Genomic DNA, 17,479 nt, shown 5'->3' on the forward strand with positions numbered 1-17,479 from the left:
GCCTTAATCGGCGCTTTCACACTCAATCTACCTCTATCCCTCTCGAGCTCACTTAGGCTTTTCCCACACCAACAGCTAGTAGTCTCACCCCACTCTCTCTACCATTCACAGCTTCGTCTGTGTTTACACCTTACGTATACTTCCATCTGCAAACGAGGCTCTGGCAGTCTCCCATCTTCGTCACCTTCGTTCCTTTCATAGTACCAGACGAGAAAGGAAGCAGCCGCTTCTGGCGCTCCTGCCATTGTTCAACAGAACCACTGTATCTCTACAGCTTCTGAGGAAAGCCTTGTCACAATGTCCTTTGTAGACCTCAAACACATTCCCTGTCCCAAGGGAGAGCAATGCACAGCTTTCATGTGCCTCTTCCAGCATAAAGCAGACAGGGATAAGATGGCGGCACCTTCAGCACCGGCACTCAACGCGTCAGGAACGTCGGCAAAAGGGTCGACTGATACCACGACGGATGCAACCCGGGATGGCCCTCGAAAACGTCTGAAGGTTGCCCAAGACGTCAGAAACCCCGCCGATTCTACAAGTCTTCCCACTCCTGTCAAAACGACCTCAAAACAAGACGTTACCGCACCAAGACCAGATGACACTCTGTCACCTGTCGCTCGGCCCATATCACTTCCACCTTTAAAGCGTCCATCGTCCTCCTCCACGGTCGTGAAGAAGCTCCAACAGTCTAAACCACTCGCACCTTCTCTCGCTTCTTCGTCCGACCTCAGGAAGTCACTGAATCACTCTGCTCCAAGCAGGTCCTCTCCTTTATCATCATCTATTAATCCTCCAACCAAGCGCAAGGCTGATTCACCTGCCACCACTACTACTACATCTTATTCTTCCCCAGTAAATTCAACCTCAATACAAAAAGACACTCCTTCTACTCCATCCAAGACCGACCCTCCTAAGAAGATCAGGAAGGCCGAGGCTCTCAACCCTCGTTTACTCAAGTCATCACCAGCAAAGTTTGAGATCCGATTCAAGCTAGTGCAACTGCTACATGAACAATACGCTCGCCTGAATAACGAGCTCAAGAAGACTGCCAAAGACGCAGAAGAGAAGCAGCTCCTTCTTACAGATCAAGATCTCATTTGGAAAGTCCTTGACGAAGAAGAATCCACGGCGATAGAGAAAGGCGCCATCTACTCAAACGTAATCAAAAACAAAATCATGCAGTACAAAAAGATGACCCTCCTTCAGTGGAAGGAGGAGAGAGTCGCTCAACGCCGTCAGATGACCCAGAAAGGCCCTCACAACAAGACCTCTGCCCCTCCCAAGAAGATTGTGACGGGCTTGACCCCGGCCCAGGAAGTTCAGCTTGTCCGCCAACTCATCACCCCCATCGACGGCCTTGCCGCCCACGGCTACGTCTCATCTGTCCCTGCCGAGGCCGACATCCAGAAGGCCCGTGAGGGTCTTGATGCTGCAAAGGGTTGGGAGAAGTGTGATCGCTGCGACAAGCGCTTCCAGATGTTCCCGGGAAGAAGAGAAGAGGATGGAGCTCTCGCCTCTGGTGGCAGTTGTACCTTCCACTGGGGCAAGACCTACTTCCCCGAGCGCCAGTTGGGCGATAGATCCCAGCAACCCAAACGCTACCGATGCTGTGGACAGGCCGTCGGAGACTCTGCCGGCTGTCACTCCAACGCTCACCACGTCTTCAAGGCATCGGATCCCAAGAGATTGGCTTCCGTTCTCAACTACGCCGAGACGCCTGCCAACCCCAATGCTCCCACCGACAGAGCTGTTGGCTTCGATTGCGAAATGTGCTACACGGTTCATGGTCTTGAGCTCATTCGCCTCACTGCAACATCGTGGCCTAATGGAGAGGAGCTATTGGACGTCCTCGTTCAACCCATTGGTGAGATCCTCGATCTCAACTCGCGCTACTCGGGTGTGTGGCCTGAAGACATGGCATCCGCCGAGCCCTGGACTGCAAAGGAAGAAGATCCAACACCTGCCCAGGCGAAGAAGATGTCGAGCCCCAAGAAGACCAAGAAGAAGATGAAGATCGTGTCGTCGCCTGAAGTTGCTCGCGACCTTCTCTTTGCCCTCATCAGTCCCGAGACTCCACTGATTGGACACGGACTGGAGAATGACTTGAACGCCGTTCGCATCGTCCACCCTACTGTCATTGACACCGTTCTTCTCTACCCTCACAAGCATGGTCTTCCGTACCGCCTTGGCCTGAAGATGCTGATGGACAGCCTTCTCAACCGTAAAATCCAAGTTGAGACGGCTGGCAAGGTTCAGGGACATGACAGTGCGGAAGACGCCCGGGCTGCGGGAGATCTCGTGCGCCTGAAGCTCTCGGAAGAATGGAAGAGCATGAAGCTCAAAGGTTGGAAACTCGAGGGTGGTGAGTTTGTTCCGCCTGGCGGCAAGGTGAATGATTTCAATGGTCACTTGACTGCCGAGTTCCTTGAATCTGCCCTTTAGAGCCGGGTGGGCATAGCACATGGTTGATTTTATGAGAGACTGAGCTGGCGTTGGGGAGGACATGGGGTCCTCAGGTATGATGCCTTGGGTCAATGGGCTTTTGCAGTTATGATACCTGCCCTATACGGGGTTTCTTTAATACTAATTGGTACATGGGACCATTCTCACTCAACTATTCTTGACTTTTCTCTTTTTTTCCACAATGTGACTGCTCGTGTGCGACTATCCAACATGTACTTATATACTGAGTAACAAAATAGCCTCCTGGCATTTCTTGATCCATCGAATAAGTGTCGTATTGTCTCTACCAGGGAACAAGAGGGGTTGATACAAGATAATTGCTGAACAACAGACCACTCAAAAATCGGGAAAAGAGGGGGCATGTAAAGTGACCAGAAGGCATGTTAGAGAGGCATGTGTAGAAATGCCGATGAGACCAACTTCTTATCATTCAGCGAGGCTGTTCAGGATATCGTAAGTGCTCTCGGTATTCGTCTTCGGGTGCTTTCAGGGTACTCTCAGAGGTATGGATATAAAAGAGAGCTCTCCATCTCATAACCAATGCGTACATTTCACAGTTTATTCTTCATCCCGCCCATGAGTTGGGCTTTCACAAAACCCAAGGGTACGGCACAAACCAACTGTGTGGAAAGGCGGCAGAATGGATTGCCCTATGATTACACTTATTGAAGCGGTGACTTGCCTTCAAAGTCTATAATACAGCGTCGCCCTTTTTTCACTACTTCATCCACTCATCCTGATCCTTATCGTGATGACAACCACTTTACGGCCGGCCAACATTCAACAGCATCTGGTTGCCGCTCTTACCGCCGCTAGGCAGGTATGCAACATTCGGATTCGACGACAACGTCGCCGCGATATCCCTCGCGGCCTCGATCTTTCGAATCTGCACTAGGCCGTCGCCATTCTTGGCAATGGCCTTGCTAATCGTCTCGGCGGACTCGGCCTCGCCCTCGGCGCGGATGACGTTGGCCTGGCGCTCCTGCTCGGCCTTTTCGACAATGAAGCGCGCGCGCTCGGCGTCCTGCTGGGCAATCTGCTTCTGCTCGACGGCCTTTGTGAATTCTTTGCCGAACGTCATGTGCGTGATGGAGACGTCCTCGAGGGCAATGTTGAACTCGGCGGCGCGCTTGCGGAGGTCGGAGCTGATGCGCTGGGAGACGGCCTCGCGCTGGGTGATGAGCTCGGCCGCGTCGAACTGGGCGACGATGGACTTGAGGACCTCGTTTCCGATGGAGGGGGAGGACTCTCTCATCGTAGTCTTGGCCGAGGTTCTGTAGAGAATAGTTTGTCAGCGGGTGTTGTACTTTTCCAGCATAAAAGGAAGAGTGCTCAAGACAGAAGGAAAAAAAAAAAGACTCACCTGGTAAATCTTGGGGAGGGCCTGGACTTCGGGCCGGTGCAGCACACGGAGGGTCAAGCTGACCATCTGGAGATCCTTGCTGCCCGTCGTCGTCGCGATGTTTCTCGGCTTCGTCCGCACGTCAAAGACGATGCTTCTCTGCAGCCACGGCACGAGGAAGTGCGTGCCCTCATTGATGACGGTGTCCTTGACACCAGACATCCTGTCAAAGATGACTGCTCTGGATCCACCCTTGACATCGTAGATTGACGACTGCACAACCGCGATACCAATGGCCGCAGGGACGGCCATGCGGTACGCAAAGCCCAGAGCTTGAGCCATTATGTCGGAATGGCAAATGTAGATGTGGCGATAGGTTTCGTTTACGTTAAAAAGAAGGGGCGTTTCGAGTCCGCTGGAGGGTATCGCGGGCTATCCGAGTTGAGCTTCCGGAGTCGTTGTCGTGGTGGTGGGCTGGTGGTGCAGTGTATCCGTCAGGACTGAAGCTTGCCGAAGAAAGCTCCTCTCACCAGAATGCGGCGGCGGTAAGCTCCGTCATGGAATTTTGGGACACACTGGGTGACCGGGGTGGTCGGATGGGTGGTGACGGTTTGAAAGGGACGGTCTACGCTAAGCCGTTTTGGGATGTGCGCCTCAGCTTTCGGGTTCGGCAGGAAAGGCAAGGACAAGATTTGAACCTCGTCCGATTCGACCCTCTCCGATTTACTCTAGACTATCCAACCCGTGTTGCTCATCACCGTCCACCACAGCACAACCGCCACGATGAGACCTACGCAAGCTCTTATGGGAGGACCCAGCGTTCCCCACGGAAAGTATTCTCAGTAAGTGAATTTCTTGTTGGAGGTCAATTGAGCGGGCGAACGGGAAGGGGCATGCGGGCTTTTTCCGAGTGAGAAAGATCATGAAGTTCCCTCTGCCCGCCGCGCCATGCACCGCTCCCAATTGCAACCTTTGAGTATCTTGCTGACATTTGAATAGCTACCTCGGCTGGTGGGGACACATTGGTATGTCATTTCGCGATTTTCTCGATGTCGAATTACGTTGGTGACGCGGTTGAACGATGGACAATGGACAATGGACAATGGTTTTAGGGATTGGACATGAAGAAACGAAGAGGAGGAACTTGTCCAGGATTCGACGGCCGACCACGATGCGCAAACGAGACGCACCTTGAATCGAACCTAAGTACTGACAAAACTCTCAGGTGGCGAGAAGCAGAGAGGAATCATCACCTACGGCATCACCCCCAACCGTCAGAACCCCTTCGCCGGCGCCGCCCACGACGCCGTCTTCAATACCTGGCGCCGCTTCAGCCACCAGGTCCTCTACTTCCTTCCTCCCCTGGTCGCCGGCTGGTACATCATGGACTGGGCTACCCACCGGTCAGTCACTCCCACGGTCTCTGTTGCAACAATAAAAACAACGAGGGCAATTCGGAACGAAGCAAAGGCATGGCGCTAACAATCGATACAGCAACCACTACCTGAACTCCAAGCAGGGCCGCGCCGAGTTCGGTGACGAGGAGTAAACATTTCTTTGTGAAGAAGGCGGACGACGAGTGCTAGAGGCGGACAACGATTCCCTGTGTCAAAACACGTGTATATCAACTACGTAGAGGGGGAGACATGGAATAGAGCCCCATTTGGACGATTTAAGCATATCGCATATTCTATGATTGAAGACGTATTTTACGTTATAGATGTTGACTCGTTCCTCGACTTGCAACAGATCTTCCTAAGGCCTGAAAACATCGAGGCGAGTTTGTGAGCCGAAGATGTCGCAACGCTCTGCTTTGTCATGCCGCCAACTGGTAGATATCCAGCTACTCAGCCTGAAAATAGTAAGACGAGTAGTCCGACTTTCCGATGCGTTCGTATTGTCCGTGGAAATTGAATCATGTCTGCGGCCCTCATACTGCGCTGACATTTGCTCAATGTCTGGGCCGTGATTGGTCAATCATAGTCACGTGATTCTCTCACCGAGCCTCAATCCTCGGTGAGCGAAAGTCAATGGATCTCGGCACGGATATACCGCTGCCCCGAAGCTCCCCAATTGCACAGCTGCAAAGGTGGGGCAAACCAGAAAAAAAGTTGCATTAGCCAAAGGGTACAGGAGGAAAAAAAACTCGAGCCCATCGACCTCGAGCTTCAAATCACGACCGTCGCCCGCCCAACTCCGACTCCCCCCGCCGTCGCCAATCGCCAATTGTCTCTCATTTCAACCAGGTTTTAATCAAGACTACTAGACAAAAACCGCTACAATGGCCGCCGAGAAGCCCGACCGCAAGGAGAAGAAGGACAAGAAGCGCTCCGTGTCCGACGGCGCCATCAAGAAGGATAAGAAGGATAAGAAGGACAAGAAGGACAAGAAGGAGAAGCTCGAGCGCGCCCTCGACGAGCACCTCCAGGCCGATGTCGCCGCCACCACCGTCGCCAGCGGCGACGTCACCACCGTTGTCGCTGATGGCCTCCCCGTCGTCGGCGCTCTCGTGCCCTTTGCCGTGCCTTTGGCAGATGAGAAGGCCATGAAGAAGGTTATGAAGTCCATTCGCAAGGGTAAGTCCTTCTTTTTCCCCCTTCCCCCCCCCCTCGTTCATAGACGCGATTTCTGGCGCGGAGAAACGTGATCTAGTAGAAAAAGAATCTGCACTTCCAAAACGCAAAACTATGATATCAAAATCTCAGAGACTAACATATCCACCCCCCCCAACAGCCGCCAAGAACAACACCCTCAAGCGCGGCGTAAAAGAAGTCGTCAAGACCCTCCGCAAGTCCCCCGCTGCGGGACCCGGAAACACCGCCTTCCCTGGCGTCGTCGTCATCGCCGGCGACATCTCCCCCATGGACGTAATCTCCCACCTCCCCGTCCTCTGCGAGGACCACAACGTCCCCTACATCTTCGTCACCTCCCGCGCCGAGCTCGGCGCCGCCGCCAAGACGAAGCGCCCTACCTCGGTCGTCATGGTCTCGGAGAAGCGCTCCGCCGCCGACAGCAAGAAGGCGGAGAAGAAGGAGTCCAAGGGCGGCGACGACGAGGAGGACGACGGCGAGGATTACTCCGAGGTCTACGCCGCGCTTGTGAAGCTTGTGCAGAAGGAGACTGCTAAGCAGTCTTTCTGGGCATAAACAGTAAACTTTGCTGCTACTATTCGTCTTACCGGTACGGACATACACGACATGTCGAAACGGGAAGTACAGTTGAAAGAAATGATGAATTGTCACACTATACGGGTGGGGGGTTTAAAAAAAAGCTCTTTTGCGCTGGTTTTACAACACAAAAGAGAAAGAATCGGCGTTTTATAGGGCAAAACTTTGGGCATACGGTGTAGTACTCTTCTGTTTGGACTACTCCTTTCTCACTTTCCATCTTTCAAGACTCTTGTCTTGAGGAAAGTAGAACAAAATAAATGATTTAACCATCATTACAACTTCCGTTGGAACCTTTAAGGGTGCGGAGGTGTGGAGGAACCTTTCTTGCTTTGCCGGGGGCTCTTTGACACGAGGTGTCGGGAGCCTTTTGTTTTTCCCCCCTGGGATGAGAATAATGTGTGTGACCTGTGCCCGCGTGACGCACCAGATGATGGCCTTTCAAGGCATAGCATAATGTCTTGCTGGTGGAGTAAGTTTGCCATCAAGTCATGATGTTTGTTCACCCAGAAAAGAATTGCATGATAAACCAAACCATAGCATTCACATTCTTCTCCTGTATGAGCAAGTTGTGAATGCGACGGGCAATGAGTCCAAGGCGCGTTGCAGCATGGCTCTTTGGTACCAAGGTATTGAGGGGTTGTGAAATTGTTTCTCAAATGGTAAGCAATGTCTGTTAATTGAGAGGGAAGTTTTTCAATGCCGCACTATCCAGACACAAGACCTTTGTTGTTTTTCATGGGCCAAGGAATCACATCCCAACGTTATGTTTTCCCTTCACGAACATATCACACATTATGGCACGTCTCGAAGACTAGCATGCATGTTGAGCTCCAGAGGGGAGTATGTTTCACATCACTCAGGTCACAATGCAAGGCAACTTCCAGGTGATTTGCTTAAGGGAATCATGGCTTGAGACGTAAAAGGGTAGGTACATGACAATGGCCCTAGCTGCAATTGCTGGCTATCTTTAAACTCCATGTCCTCATCCCAACCAACCCAACGGTAATAGCACACGAACAATCCGTTTTCCAGGAATGCTCAATCATTCATAATACATTAAGCCCTTAGTCGAAGGGGTTGGTGCGGGTTCCCCACCAGGTGAGGAAGACCGACAAACCGACGGTCTCAATGACCTTGGCCAGGACGCTGACGCCAACGGTGTCGACAGGGCGCTTCTCGACGAAGACCTGGGAGATGTACTGCGTATCTGTCAGTGAATGGATCATGATAAAGAATCAAAGGAGGTATAACATACGCCGGGAGCAGAAGTAGCGAAGAAGATGAGAGAGCCGAGGTAAGCAGCGCCCTTGTAAGACAGGGTGCCGGTAGCGTTGATGAGGGCACCAACACCGTAGGACTGGAGGGCAGAGCCGACGAGGGAAGTACCCCAGGCGACGGCGGCACCCTGAGCCTCCTTGGAGCGAGCGAACTCCTCCTTGGTGTTGGCGGCCTTGGCGCGCTGGTAGGTCTGGCCGAAGATGGGGGTCAAGACTGTTGAGGGGGGGAAGCTTGGGTCAGCTGATTCTGTCATGGAATGGCGCGCGTCTGTCTGGACGACACCTTGGTGAGGGGATTTCACGTACCAGCAAGCTCAGCCGTGTGGTTGAAGATGGTGCCGAGGGCAATAGCCGAAGGCTTGACGGGGGGAAGGTCTGTCGCAGGAGGTTGTTAGTTAATGTTCAACTCATGGCTGGGTTTCCTCTCGAGTCCAACGAAGGCGCATTCTCCCTCGGAGACATTGGATGAGAAGGCGAGCGAGGTAGTTGAGTAAAGCTACGTAGAGAGGGCGTGATGCTTCCACCAATTCTCTCCTACGGCGGAATCAGGATGGCGACTTACAGTGCAGAGACATGATGACTGATTTTTGGGGTATCTTGTTGTGATGAAAAAAGAGAATCGATTGAGGTGATGTAAACAGATCCAGACGGGTGGGAGGGCAAAGGCTTTTATGTGCTAAGGGAGGGAGAGAGAGAAAACTGGGCGGCGTGTGTGTGAGCCACCTGTGACCTCAGCCTCTGCAATGCAAAAGGAGGTAACCGGAGCAAGGCAAGTGCGTACTTTCGTACCTGTTCGTTCATCCCAGGGCGAAACAAGAGAGGAGGGAAGCGTGGGAAAGCTACTTTACCTTGGCTGGTGGTGGTACCTCTGACGCTGCGAAGGGAAGGGGCCAGATCGAGGTCTCATTCCATCATCGGTTGGACCTGGGCTTCCTTCCCTCAGGCCAGAAAAAAGTACATACTATGTAGAGCGTGCAGTATGAAGCTACTTTCGTACTAAGAGCGTAGCTGGACATGGTACAAAGCAGGGGTGGGCATTTCGTTACGGAGAGACATGCCACAGAGCTCTCTCCCGTCTCTCTGTCTCTCTCTCTTACTCTTCCCTCTCACTCACGTCTCTGCCGCCCAGCTCAGCTCCGCTCATCCATTCAATTGAGATGTGTCAATGTCTGTTGTCCCAAGCTTCTCCAAAACCCAAGCTATGCCTCTTTCATTCGTGTCGCCCAGCTGTCGATGTCGTGGTGTCGTCACCTGTCGAATGATGTCACCACCCACCTTCCCCGCCGAACCCACAAGCCCAGGCCTGTCCACCCATATTTACTCCGATAATTGGTCGAGACTCTCTCCTGTGGACCTTCTCGACCTCTCTCCCTAGACCCGCATACCTCGTAGTTACTCCATAACCCCCAAAGCTATCCGCATCTAGCCCGTCCCGTCGACCTTCTGAGCTGTCTGGGATTAGCACATCATCCTCCATCAGCTCGAGCTTTTCGCCCGCGAATGCCCGCGTGGGAGTTTTCCGCGACAAGGTCCCGGAGCGAGTCCTCCACGGATCCCCTGCACTTTTCCCACGCTCAGTGGCTTTTGCCCGCATCAAGGTTTACGGTAAAGATACACGGTGGAGAGAGATTGACGAAAATCTGGAGCAAAAAAACGATCGAGATGACACTTTCCTGTGTGGCTAGTGCATATTCGACTCCCTCCAATCCCATCAATCACCCCATGCCCGAGGCAAATGATGCTCAGGCACTCACACTTCCAGACCAATGCCATTTCGATTTTGTCCATAGAAACTGCGCCTCTTTTTTTCCCAAGACCCTGCCAACTTCTGCAATGTACATAGCTCCGGCCGAGTCTAGAAAACCGCATTAGCAAGGGTAGCTGAGCTACCTGACGTACGGATGGTATCATTGCAGCGTAGAATTTTGTTTCTCAAAGGTCGCCTTCAGCTGTGCTATGCATAATCCAGCTGCTCTAGCTCAGGCACAAGGCAAGAAAAGACGGAGTGTCGGAAATATCGTCTAGACTGCCCACGGCTCAACGTCCACAAGTCCCAGCGTCCGGACACCTTACCTTTACTTGGTCAAGAATAAGCTCGATCTCCCAGAAACACAATCGGATACAATACGTATTCTCGCTGAACGTCGGCAACCGACAAAAAGCTGGTGGCCTGGCATGTATTTCTGAAGCTCTACAGAATCGTACCGACATTTGCAGTCGTGCCGCCCAATAACTCCTCTTACCATCCCTTTACCAAATGTTATTAATACACCGCTGCACCACGAAGTTGAAGCCGCTGGTGTTCGCTTTGCCCAATTCCATGCCAGTACACCAGATTTCCTTCTACAGTCCCAACCCAATTCTACGCCATATGCTGACCATCTTCGCCTCCACGCAATGCAAGCAGCGCCCTCACGTCCGACACGTACTGGAGACCCTCGAGCAGCGGCACTAGATGCAAGAGATCATTGTCTGTCGGGTCGTTAATCCAGCCTTGGATAGGAATGGCGTTGTCTAGCGACGAACCTCACGTTAGTCGAATTTCCACAAATAGATCGTATACCGGCATTACACACCTTGATGGAACATGTAACTCAGTGGACTATTATCCAAGATCATGACCTTGCTCAAGTCCGGCTCAACGGAACTAAGGTCCTTGATGAAGGCTCCCTGTCGGAATGTGCAGTGCTGTCTATAGTATCGCGCCGAGAAGAACTTTCTCTCTGCCTCTAGCCAGTCTATTACGGGGTCCGCATATTCCTGGACCGAGGCCGTGAAAACGACGAGATTATACCATTTGCAAACCTTCATCACACGATTAGCGCCAACTACTTGTTCAATCATCTTAAGCAGTACTTACCCGACGGAGGAAGTCATCGCAGTGTGGACGCTTGTTAACCCAGTACAGAATGGGATGCTGCGGTCCGATCGATGTTTGGCCTCCGGCACCGACGTATGTCTGGTTCAATCTGACCTCAACCATGTGTCCCGTACTCATGCGTCCCCCCTTGGACATGCTGTGAATCAGAGTTTCGTCGAGGTCCAAAATGAGAGTCTTTTGGTATTTTGGGTCGGTCGAAGGCTCGAGGTTCAGGTATGACGGCTGTCGTCGAGGAATCAGGGGTCGAGGAGGAGCTGGTGTCTTTGGATATCTCGTCAGCGCGCCTGCGGGAGACGTCGGAGACTTGAGTTGCGCGGAAATGTCGGAAGAGCCAGATTCACCACTGCCCTTGGGCCGTGCTGCGGCAGACTGCGTCTTTCGGTGCTTCCGTTGCGGAAGAGCATCCTCACTGTGTAGCTTGATACGAATAGATCTCCGTGCTGGCGCAATCTCTTCCGCCGCAGACTTTGAACGCGAGTGTCGACCGGAGGAGCCCCGGCGTCGGCGATCGGCGTCCGAGTCTGATTCTGAAGATATGCCCGAAGAAGATGAACCTGATGATCCCACTGGCCTTGTGTACGCAACCCCTCCATATCCGGCGCTACCCTGCCGGCCCGACTTTTCGTCCACTGAGCCAGCAAAGTCTGTCGCGAGCTTTTTGTTGTTTCTATTATGCAAGCCGAATAATCTTTTGAACGGGTAAAAGGGCGAGAAATCCCCGGCGTCGTCGTAAAGGCAGGCAATCAAATACACGCCCGGGGCGGCAAGGGTGGATAACACCCAGCGGAGGGAATTGATGAAGCCGGCAGCGATGCGCCGAGGCAATGAGTGCCATGAAGTTGATCTCAACCCTGCTTCTTTCGATTCTCCTCCTATTAGCGGCGTAGCTTCGCTCGCGAGGTCTAATGCCCCATGGGCGTCATTGCGCTGTTCGAAAGCCGTCTTTTCGAGGGGAAAGACATCCTCGTCTTGGTCGTCGCCCTGTTTGTCCGCGCCTTCGCCGCTTTGTTGGTCGCTGTCAGGTTGGACGGCTAATCCTAAGGAGCCAATGGAGTTGGATCGCGAGGCAACCGGACTCGGCGGCGGAGAGACGCGGGAGGTGATGATATTCAGGGAGTTCATCTTTGATAGGATATGCAATCCATGAGGCATGGAGGGTCGACGGCGGGTTGCGATGCGGGAGTGGAAGGGTTCAGGAGACGTCGAGGGTCGATAGTAAGGGGTGGTTTCGGTGGTCAGGAATGTTCCAGACGTTCCGCGCGACGAAGGAGGCGATGTATTCGCAGTCGCGTCAGGAGAAATGGGCGTCGAGCGAGTATTTCGAATACACCGCAGTTGGAAGAAGCGAGTGTAAGGTTGACAATCGTCTCAAAGGGGTGCCGCTGAGTGTGGTGTCTAGTGGGATTGCGTGAGGTTGAGGTGAGGTGCTCGACAAGTCTGTCGTGGTCGTGGTGGTCGTGTTCGTAGTTGGGGAATGCAAGCCGGTGGGCTATCCAGACGGTTTTCCCCCCAAGTCTAAGGAACGGCGACAATCAGCTCGCCATGAGCGAACGAGGCCTAGGAAAATGAAAGCGCGAGGTGGTGGCGCTGGTGAAAAAGGTTCGTCCGTCGACAGCTAACAGACGCTAGAGTGATATGTGGCCGTCAGCGCAAACCTGTCGATTGGACCTTGAGAGGGGAGGAAAGACGCAAAAGGGTCAGTCGGGCGTTCGGGAGTTGGAGGTATCGAGGCGGCCGGGATGCGGTAGCGTTGAAAGGCAATGGATGCAAAGGACAGTGCCCTGGTCTGTGATTGGAGGTGTCGGCAAGTAGTCACTGCAGTACCTTAGGTACGGGTAGTTAAAGCAAGACGAGGTGAGGTAGAGGCGCGAGTGGAAGCCGCGGAAAGGAACCTGAGCAAGCAGAGGGGAGCGTAGCAGTAAGGTAAGGTAGGTGCAGCAGCAGCAGCAGCAGTAGAAGCAGCAGCTCAACACTATGGAAATCTGCTGGGTTTGGCCGGGTTGGACCGTGGTGGCACTGGGATAACGGTTTGATGCCGGCCGGTATTGACGGTATTGGTCCAGGGCTGACCGTGGGGTTACACTGACTGCTGACCCTTGTGGGGGAATGGGCAATGAAGATAGGTTCACGTGTCGAAATGTTCACTCTACATTATTCCACTGGACAACTATCTCTTTCCGCCTCATCTTTCCACTCGCTGTTGCAGTTTTTTGAAGATGCAGGACGTGGGTGATGAGCGGGCCAGCTGCCGCCAAGCGGCTATGTAATGGATGTACCTCAGCCCACATTCAAAGGTATCTATCTTCCCCAACACAAACTGACAGGATGAGGAGTGGGATAACAGTACCTAAGGAACTTCCTGGTTTAGCCTGTGAGGTACATAGGTATGAATCAGTTGACCTTTTCATACACACTATTTCCTGCATTGTCATATGTCCCTTCTTTCTTACCATCTCCAGCAGTATCTTTCCTGCCACGGGTGTCGTAATGGCAAGGATTTGTGTAAAATGATTGAAAACGTCCATCAGCCGATACCGAGCTACCTTGCTCTCTGGCTGTAATCTGGAACTGTGTGCTCGTCTTATTTTTTTTTTTCCCATGTGAAAGAGAGCCACTCCACTTTTGCTGTCGTTGTTGAGGGTTTGATTGAACAGCGACAGGGCCGACAGGGCATGAATCGGGGGGTCGCAGTCTGCGGGCACTCTGAATCTGCAGCATCCAAATCTTTGGCGGAATACGGCCTCTTTTGGCCCTCGCAATTCCGATCCATCACTTTTCGTATCCGTGTTCCAATGCCGCTCAACCATTCGCTCTGAGCTCTCGTCCCCAAGTCCAGGCAGTAAGTGCAGTTTGTCTGCCTGAGAGAAAACCCCTCGTTGCACTAGAACCCTATGGAGACCTTTCATGCATTTTACTGTGTCAATGTCGCGGCCAGGATACATGACTATTGTCTATACCACTAGAAAAGAGATGCTTTCTGTCATCCGATACTCGTACGAGTGCCCTGCAATGTCGGGTGCGAGTGCTTCTGAGAAGTGAACCGAATAGCCCATTCTCCAGACTCAACTCACAACTCAAGTGGATGACTTGCAAAAACTCACCATGATTCCCATCATAGATCACTGATACTGCCAGCATACCTTGGATGCCAGGGAGGGGAAGAAGAACTTTAGTTGAAAGCTGAGGTATAAGATAGATGTTTGACCTTAGCCAACGTGACATGCCATCCTGAGGCATTGCATCTGCGCTTATCCCTATGGGCACTACAGATGCTTTTTCGTAAATCATTGAGTCAAAAGCCGTGTTGATCAAGCATGTTGAGAACATTATTCTAGCTCCTCAGAAATTCGATAGAATAAATCCGCAGTCTGCTCCAATTACAGTAAAGCACTCTGAACATAACATAGGTTGTTTGTATAGACTGATTTTACAGACAGAAACCCTGAAAGCCAGAGACGATTAGCAATAAAATCAGATTCCAAATGAATAGGTGAATGTCACAACGGCGTATTTGCTTTTAAGACATAGCAGCCGGCGGCATTCCAGGGCACATTTTCGACCCAGGAGCAAGGAACCTCGGGGTTTCTGTCAACCTGGTAGATGACGGGCAGCTCGCAGCCCGAGTGCGATAGCCAACCGCTTGATGCCCCTAACGCATCACTTACAGCAGAAATTCAGCGCGCCAACGTCATTTTGCAGTGATGGAGGGGTAGACGGGCAGTGGAGTGCTTCCACTGAGGTGTCATTGGGGACACCTGGAGGTCCATGGGTGTTTCTCTCAATCCGGGTTGCTTCGGGCCGAGACTAGCCCGCCGTCGAGGGCTGTCAAATGCCGCTGCCAGCTGGCTCAACTGTCAAGGGCGGTGCGAGACGGAGCTTGTGGTCATCCAATGCCCCTCGAAATTTTTAGCGTGACAGGGGTCGTCCATTGTCCCTCTCTGAGCTTCACAGTTGAGTCACAACTGTTTGCGCACAATTTCCAATTCTCCATTCAGTCCACGCCCAAAGCTAGACCAACGGCCATTGATCGCTACATCCACATTGTGCATTGTCTGAAGACGACCAAATTATCATTTCGGAATATCTTGCCCGCGCCTGGACTTCAGCTCCCCCATCGATCTATCCCGAAAAGTCTTTGCGACGACTCACTCCCACCCCCTCCCAATATCGGACCTTGACTTCGGCGACAGCCTCCACCACCGAAAATGGCTACCGTGAAGCCCAGCGCGGGGGACCTCGAGCGGTACCTCAAAACCCTCAAGGGTAAGCCCTTGGAAGCGTCAATTGACAGTCTCATCTCGTATGTATCTTCCCGGCCGTATAATCATTTTCCCCTCTGGCTTGACTGCGCTAATGCTTGAATTCGCCAGTCTCTTGAAAAGAAGACAGATCCAGGGCTCCGAGCTCTGCGCCGTCGCGACCGCACATATTCTCCTTCAGGTCGTGGCCAAGTCGAAATGGAACGACGTCGACTCGTTGCTGGAGAAGGTGCAACAGATCGGATTGCGCCTAATCGCCGCACAGCCCAAGGAATTGGTCGTTGGCAACATCGTTAGACGCGTGTTGAGCCTGATCCGAGACGAGGCTGCCGAAGACCGAAACGAGGATTTTAGCGAGACTGCCACAGAAGTTGGAGGAACTCCGACGACAGCAGTGCCAGACCCCTCCAAGCTGGAGCACCAATGGCCTCCTTCCACATATACCAAGCAGGATGCCGGTTCAGACTACATCACGAGCGGCCCAAGACCCGTTCGCCCCGGTTTCCTCACATCCGCGAGCTCTTTCCACGTCTCAAAGTCTCTCTTTTCCCTTCTCGAGGCGTCTCCCCCAGTGGATACTGCTGGCATCATGGCCGGATCGCCTTTTGGCAAGGACTCTGGCGCTTCAACACCCCTTCGTGGACAGTCGACTAAGGTACACGCTCTGAGATCAGAGGTCTGCGAGGGTATCGAGGAGCTCAAGGACGAGATCGGCCAGGTGGACGACCAGATTGCTGGAGCTGCGGATGTTCAGATTCACCCCGGAGACTACGTGTTGGTGCACCAGCCTTCAGCCACGGTTCAGAAGTTCATCCTGCGCGCTGCAACAAGAAGAAAGTTCACTCTGTTTATCGCTGCTGGAACGGCTGCCTGCTCTGGTGGCGAGCTACCATATGCGTCTTTCAGGAAGAAGCTTGCAGCAGCGGGCATCAGCGCGATCAACGTCCTCAACAGCGGTTTGATGGCCTACATGCCCCGGATTAACAAGGTGATTCTGGGAGCAAGAGCCGTCCTAGCCAACGGCGGCATCCTAACAGACGCAGGCGCTGGTGTGATTGCGCGCGCAGCCAAGGAGCAGGGCAACCCGGTAATCATCCTCAGTGGTGTCTACAAGCTCTGTCCAGAGAGCTACTTTGACGAGGAGAGCCTCGTGGAATGGGGAAGCTCCATGGGCCATGTCAGCTTCGCAGACGGAGCCATGGTCAACGGTGTCGACGTTCGCAGCGCAGTTAGTGAATTTGTGCCTCCCGAACTGCTCGACACCTACATCACCAATCTGTAAGTCCATGGTCCCAAACATGACTGCGGTGAGCCACAACTAACATGCTACACAGTGGCGCACACTCGCGGAACCACCTGTCCACTATCATTGCGGATCACTACAAGCCAGAGGACGTGGACTTCCACCTCTGGAGCACAGAGGCTGACCGATGAGTGCTGCCGCTGGAATATGTCTCTATGGAAGAGCCCAGCACGTTTAACGTAGCAGGGGACACAACAGCGGCGTCCGCGGCCGTGGGGATGATTCGTGGCCTGAAGACGAAAGCGAACTTTCACCCCTGGCCCAGCTATTGGATGATACCAGGCGCATGTAGAACCTGAGTTCTGTACGAGTATACTAATTCGCGGTTCAATCCTAGGCCACTGCTCTTTCTAGGGCTAGGGTCGGTTGATTCGGCAGCACGGCGTTCAGTTTGGAGGGGTAACACAAGCTCAAAAGGTCGCGACGGCGTTTCCAACGGCATGGGAGAGAGACCCACTGGATTGCAGGCTTATGTGGCTTGATGTGGAGGTATTACGGATACACTGATGGCGTACTGCTGCCTCCGAAGGGGCCGCGTCAGCGCGTTGCAGCACAGAGAGCCTTCTCGAAGAAAGTGACTGCAAGCTGCTCTTATCCAGGGTTTAATTTGGTGGTGGCTTTTTATTTTATTGGGGGAGGGGAAACCTTGAACAATCGGGTTTGCGAACAAACGCGTGCCCCTCGCAACGTTTGGCTGCGCCGTGGACCGCAGGGGTCACCTTCAAACAAGGTTGATGCTTATCTTTACATGGCATGGGCTCGGCCGCACCGCTTGGGCTCCCGA

At 53.0% G+C, this 17,479-nt stretch overlaps 7 protein-coding genes across 7 annotated transcripts; 4 read left to right on the forward strand and 3 right to left on the reverse strand.

Annotated features, from left to right (window-relative positions):
* Positions 1–297: 297 nt before the first annotated feature.
* On the forward strand, positions 298–2,442 carry REX3 (RNA exonuclease 3; the record flags this gene model as incomplete). The annotated part of the gene is made up of 2 exons (XM_065759371.1): positions 298–306; positions 373–2,442. The coding sequence occupies 2 exons, from the start codon at positions 298–300 to the stop codon at positions 2,440–2,442; spliced, it is 2,079 nt and encodes a 692-aa protein (XP_065612093.1).
* Positions 2,443–3,226: 784 nt separating this feature from the next.
* On the reverse strand, positions 3,227–4,147 carry PHB1 (Prohibitin-1, subunit of the prohibitin complex (Phb1p-Phb2p); the record flags this gene model as incomplete). Its single annotated transcript, XM_065759372.1, has 2 exons — positions 3,227–3,724; positions 3,827–4,147. The coding sequence occupies 2 exons, from the start codon at positions 4,145–4,147 to the stop codon at positions 3,227–3,229; spliced, it is 819 nt and encodes a 272-aa protein (XP_065612094.1).
* A 441-nt stretch (positions 4,148–4,588) lies between these two features.
* QCR8 (ubiquinol--cytochrome-c reductase subunit 8) lies at positions 4,589–5,354 on the forward strand (the record flags this gene model as incomplete). Its single annotated transcript, XM_053198263.1, has 4 exons — positions 4,589–4,647; positions 4,805–4,830; positions 5,031–5,208; positions 5,300–5,354. The coding sequence occupies 4 exons, from the start codon at positions 4,589–4,591 to the stop codon at positions 5,352–5,354; spliced, it is 318 nt and encodes a 105-aa protein (XP_053044311.1).
* A 732-nt stretch (positions 5,355–6,086) lies between these two features.
* On the forward strand, positions 6,087–6,951 carry N0V96_011725 (uncharacterized protein; the record flags this gene model as incomplete). The annotated part of the gene is made up of 2 exons (XM_053198262.2): positions 6,087–6,381; positions 6,539–6,951. The coding sequence occupies 2 exons, from the start codon at positions 6,087–6,089 to the stop codon at positions 6,949–6,951; spliced, it is 708 nt and encodes a 235-aa protein (XP_053044310.1).
* A 1,088-nt stretch (positions 6,952–8,039) lies between these two features.
* Positions 8,040–8,663, reverse strand: N0V96_011726 (uncharacterized protein; the record flags this gene model as incomplete). Its single annotated transcript, XM_065759373.1, has 3 exons — positions 8,040–8,174; positions 8,231–8,466; positions 8,660–8,663. The coding sequence occupies 3 exons, from the start codon at positions 8,661–8,663 to the stop codon at positions 8,040–8,042; spliced, it is 375 nt and encodes a 124-aa protein (XP_065612095.1).
* Positions 8,664–10,614: 1,951 nt separating this feature from the next.
* NEM1 (Nuclear envelope morphology protein 1) lies at positions 10,615–12,255 on the reverse strand (the record flags this gene model as incomplete). The annotated part of the gene is made up of 3 exons (XM_053198260.1): positions 10,615–10,766; positions 10,829–11,057; positions 11,113–12,255. 3 exons carry the CDS (start codon positions 12,253–12,255, stop codon positions 10,615–10,617), a joined length of 1,524 nt encoding a protein of 507 aa, XP_053044308.1.
* Positions 12,256–15,338: 3,083 nt separating this feature from the next.
* On the forward strand, positions 15,339–16,674 carry GCD7 (GCD complex subunit gcd7; the record flags this gene model as incomplete). The annotated part of the gene is made up of 2 exons (XM_053198259.2): positions 15,339–15,433; positions 15,504–16,674. 2 exons carry the CDS (start codon positions 15,339–15,341, stop codon positions 16,672–16,674), a joined length of 1,266 nt encoding a protein of 421 aa, XP_053044307.2.
* Between the last annotated feature and the right edge of the window lie 805 nt (positions 16,675–17,479).

This window comes from Colletotrichum fioriniae (assembly GCF_027942845.1).
Source record: "Colletotrichum fioriniae strain IMI 355084 chromosome Unknown scaffold_18, whole genome shotgun sequence".
In the NCBI taxonomy this organism is placed as follows: domain Eukaryota; kingdom Fungi; phylum Ascomycota; class Sordariomycetes; order Glomerellales; family Glomerellaceae; genus Colletotrichum; species Colletotrichum fioriniae.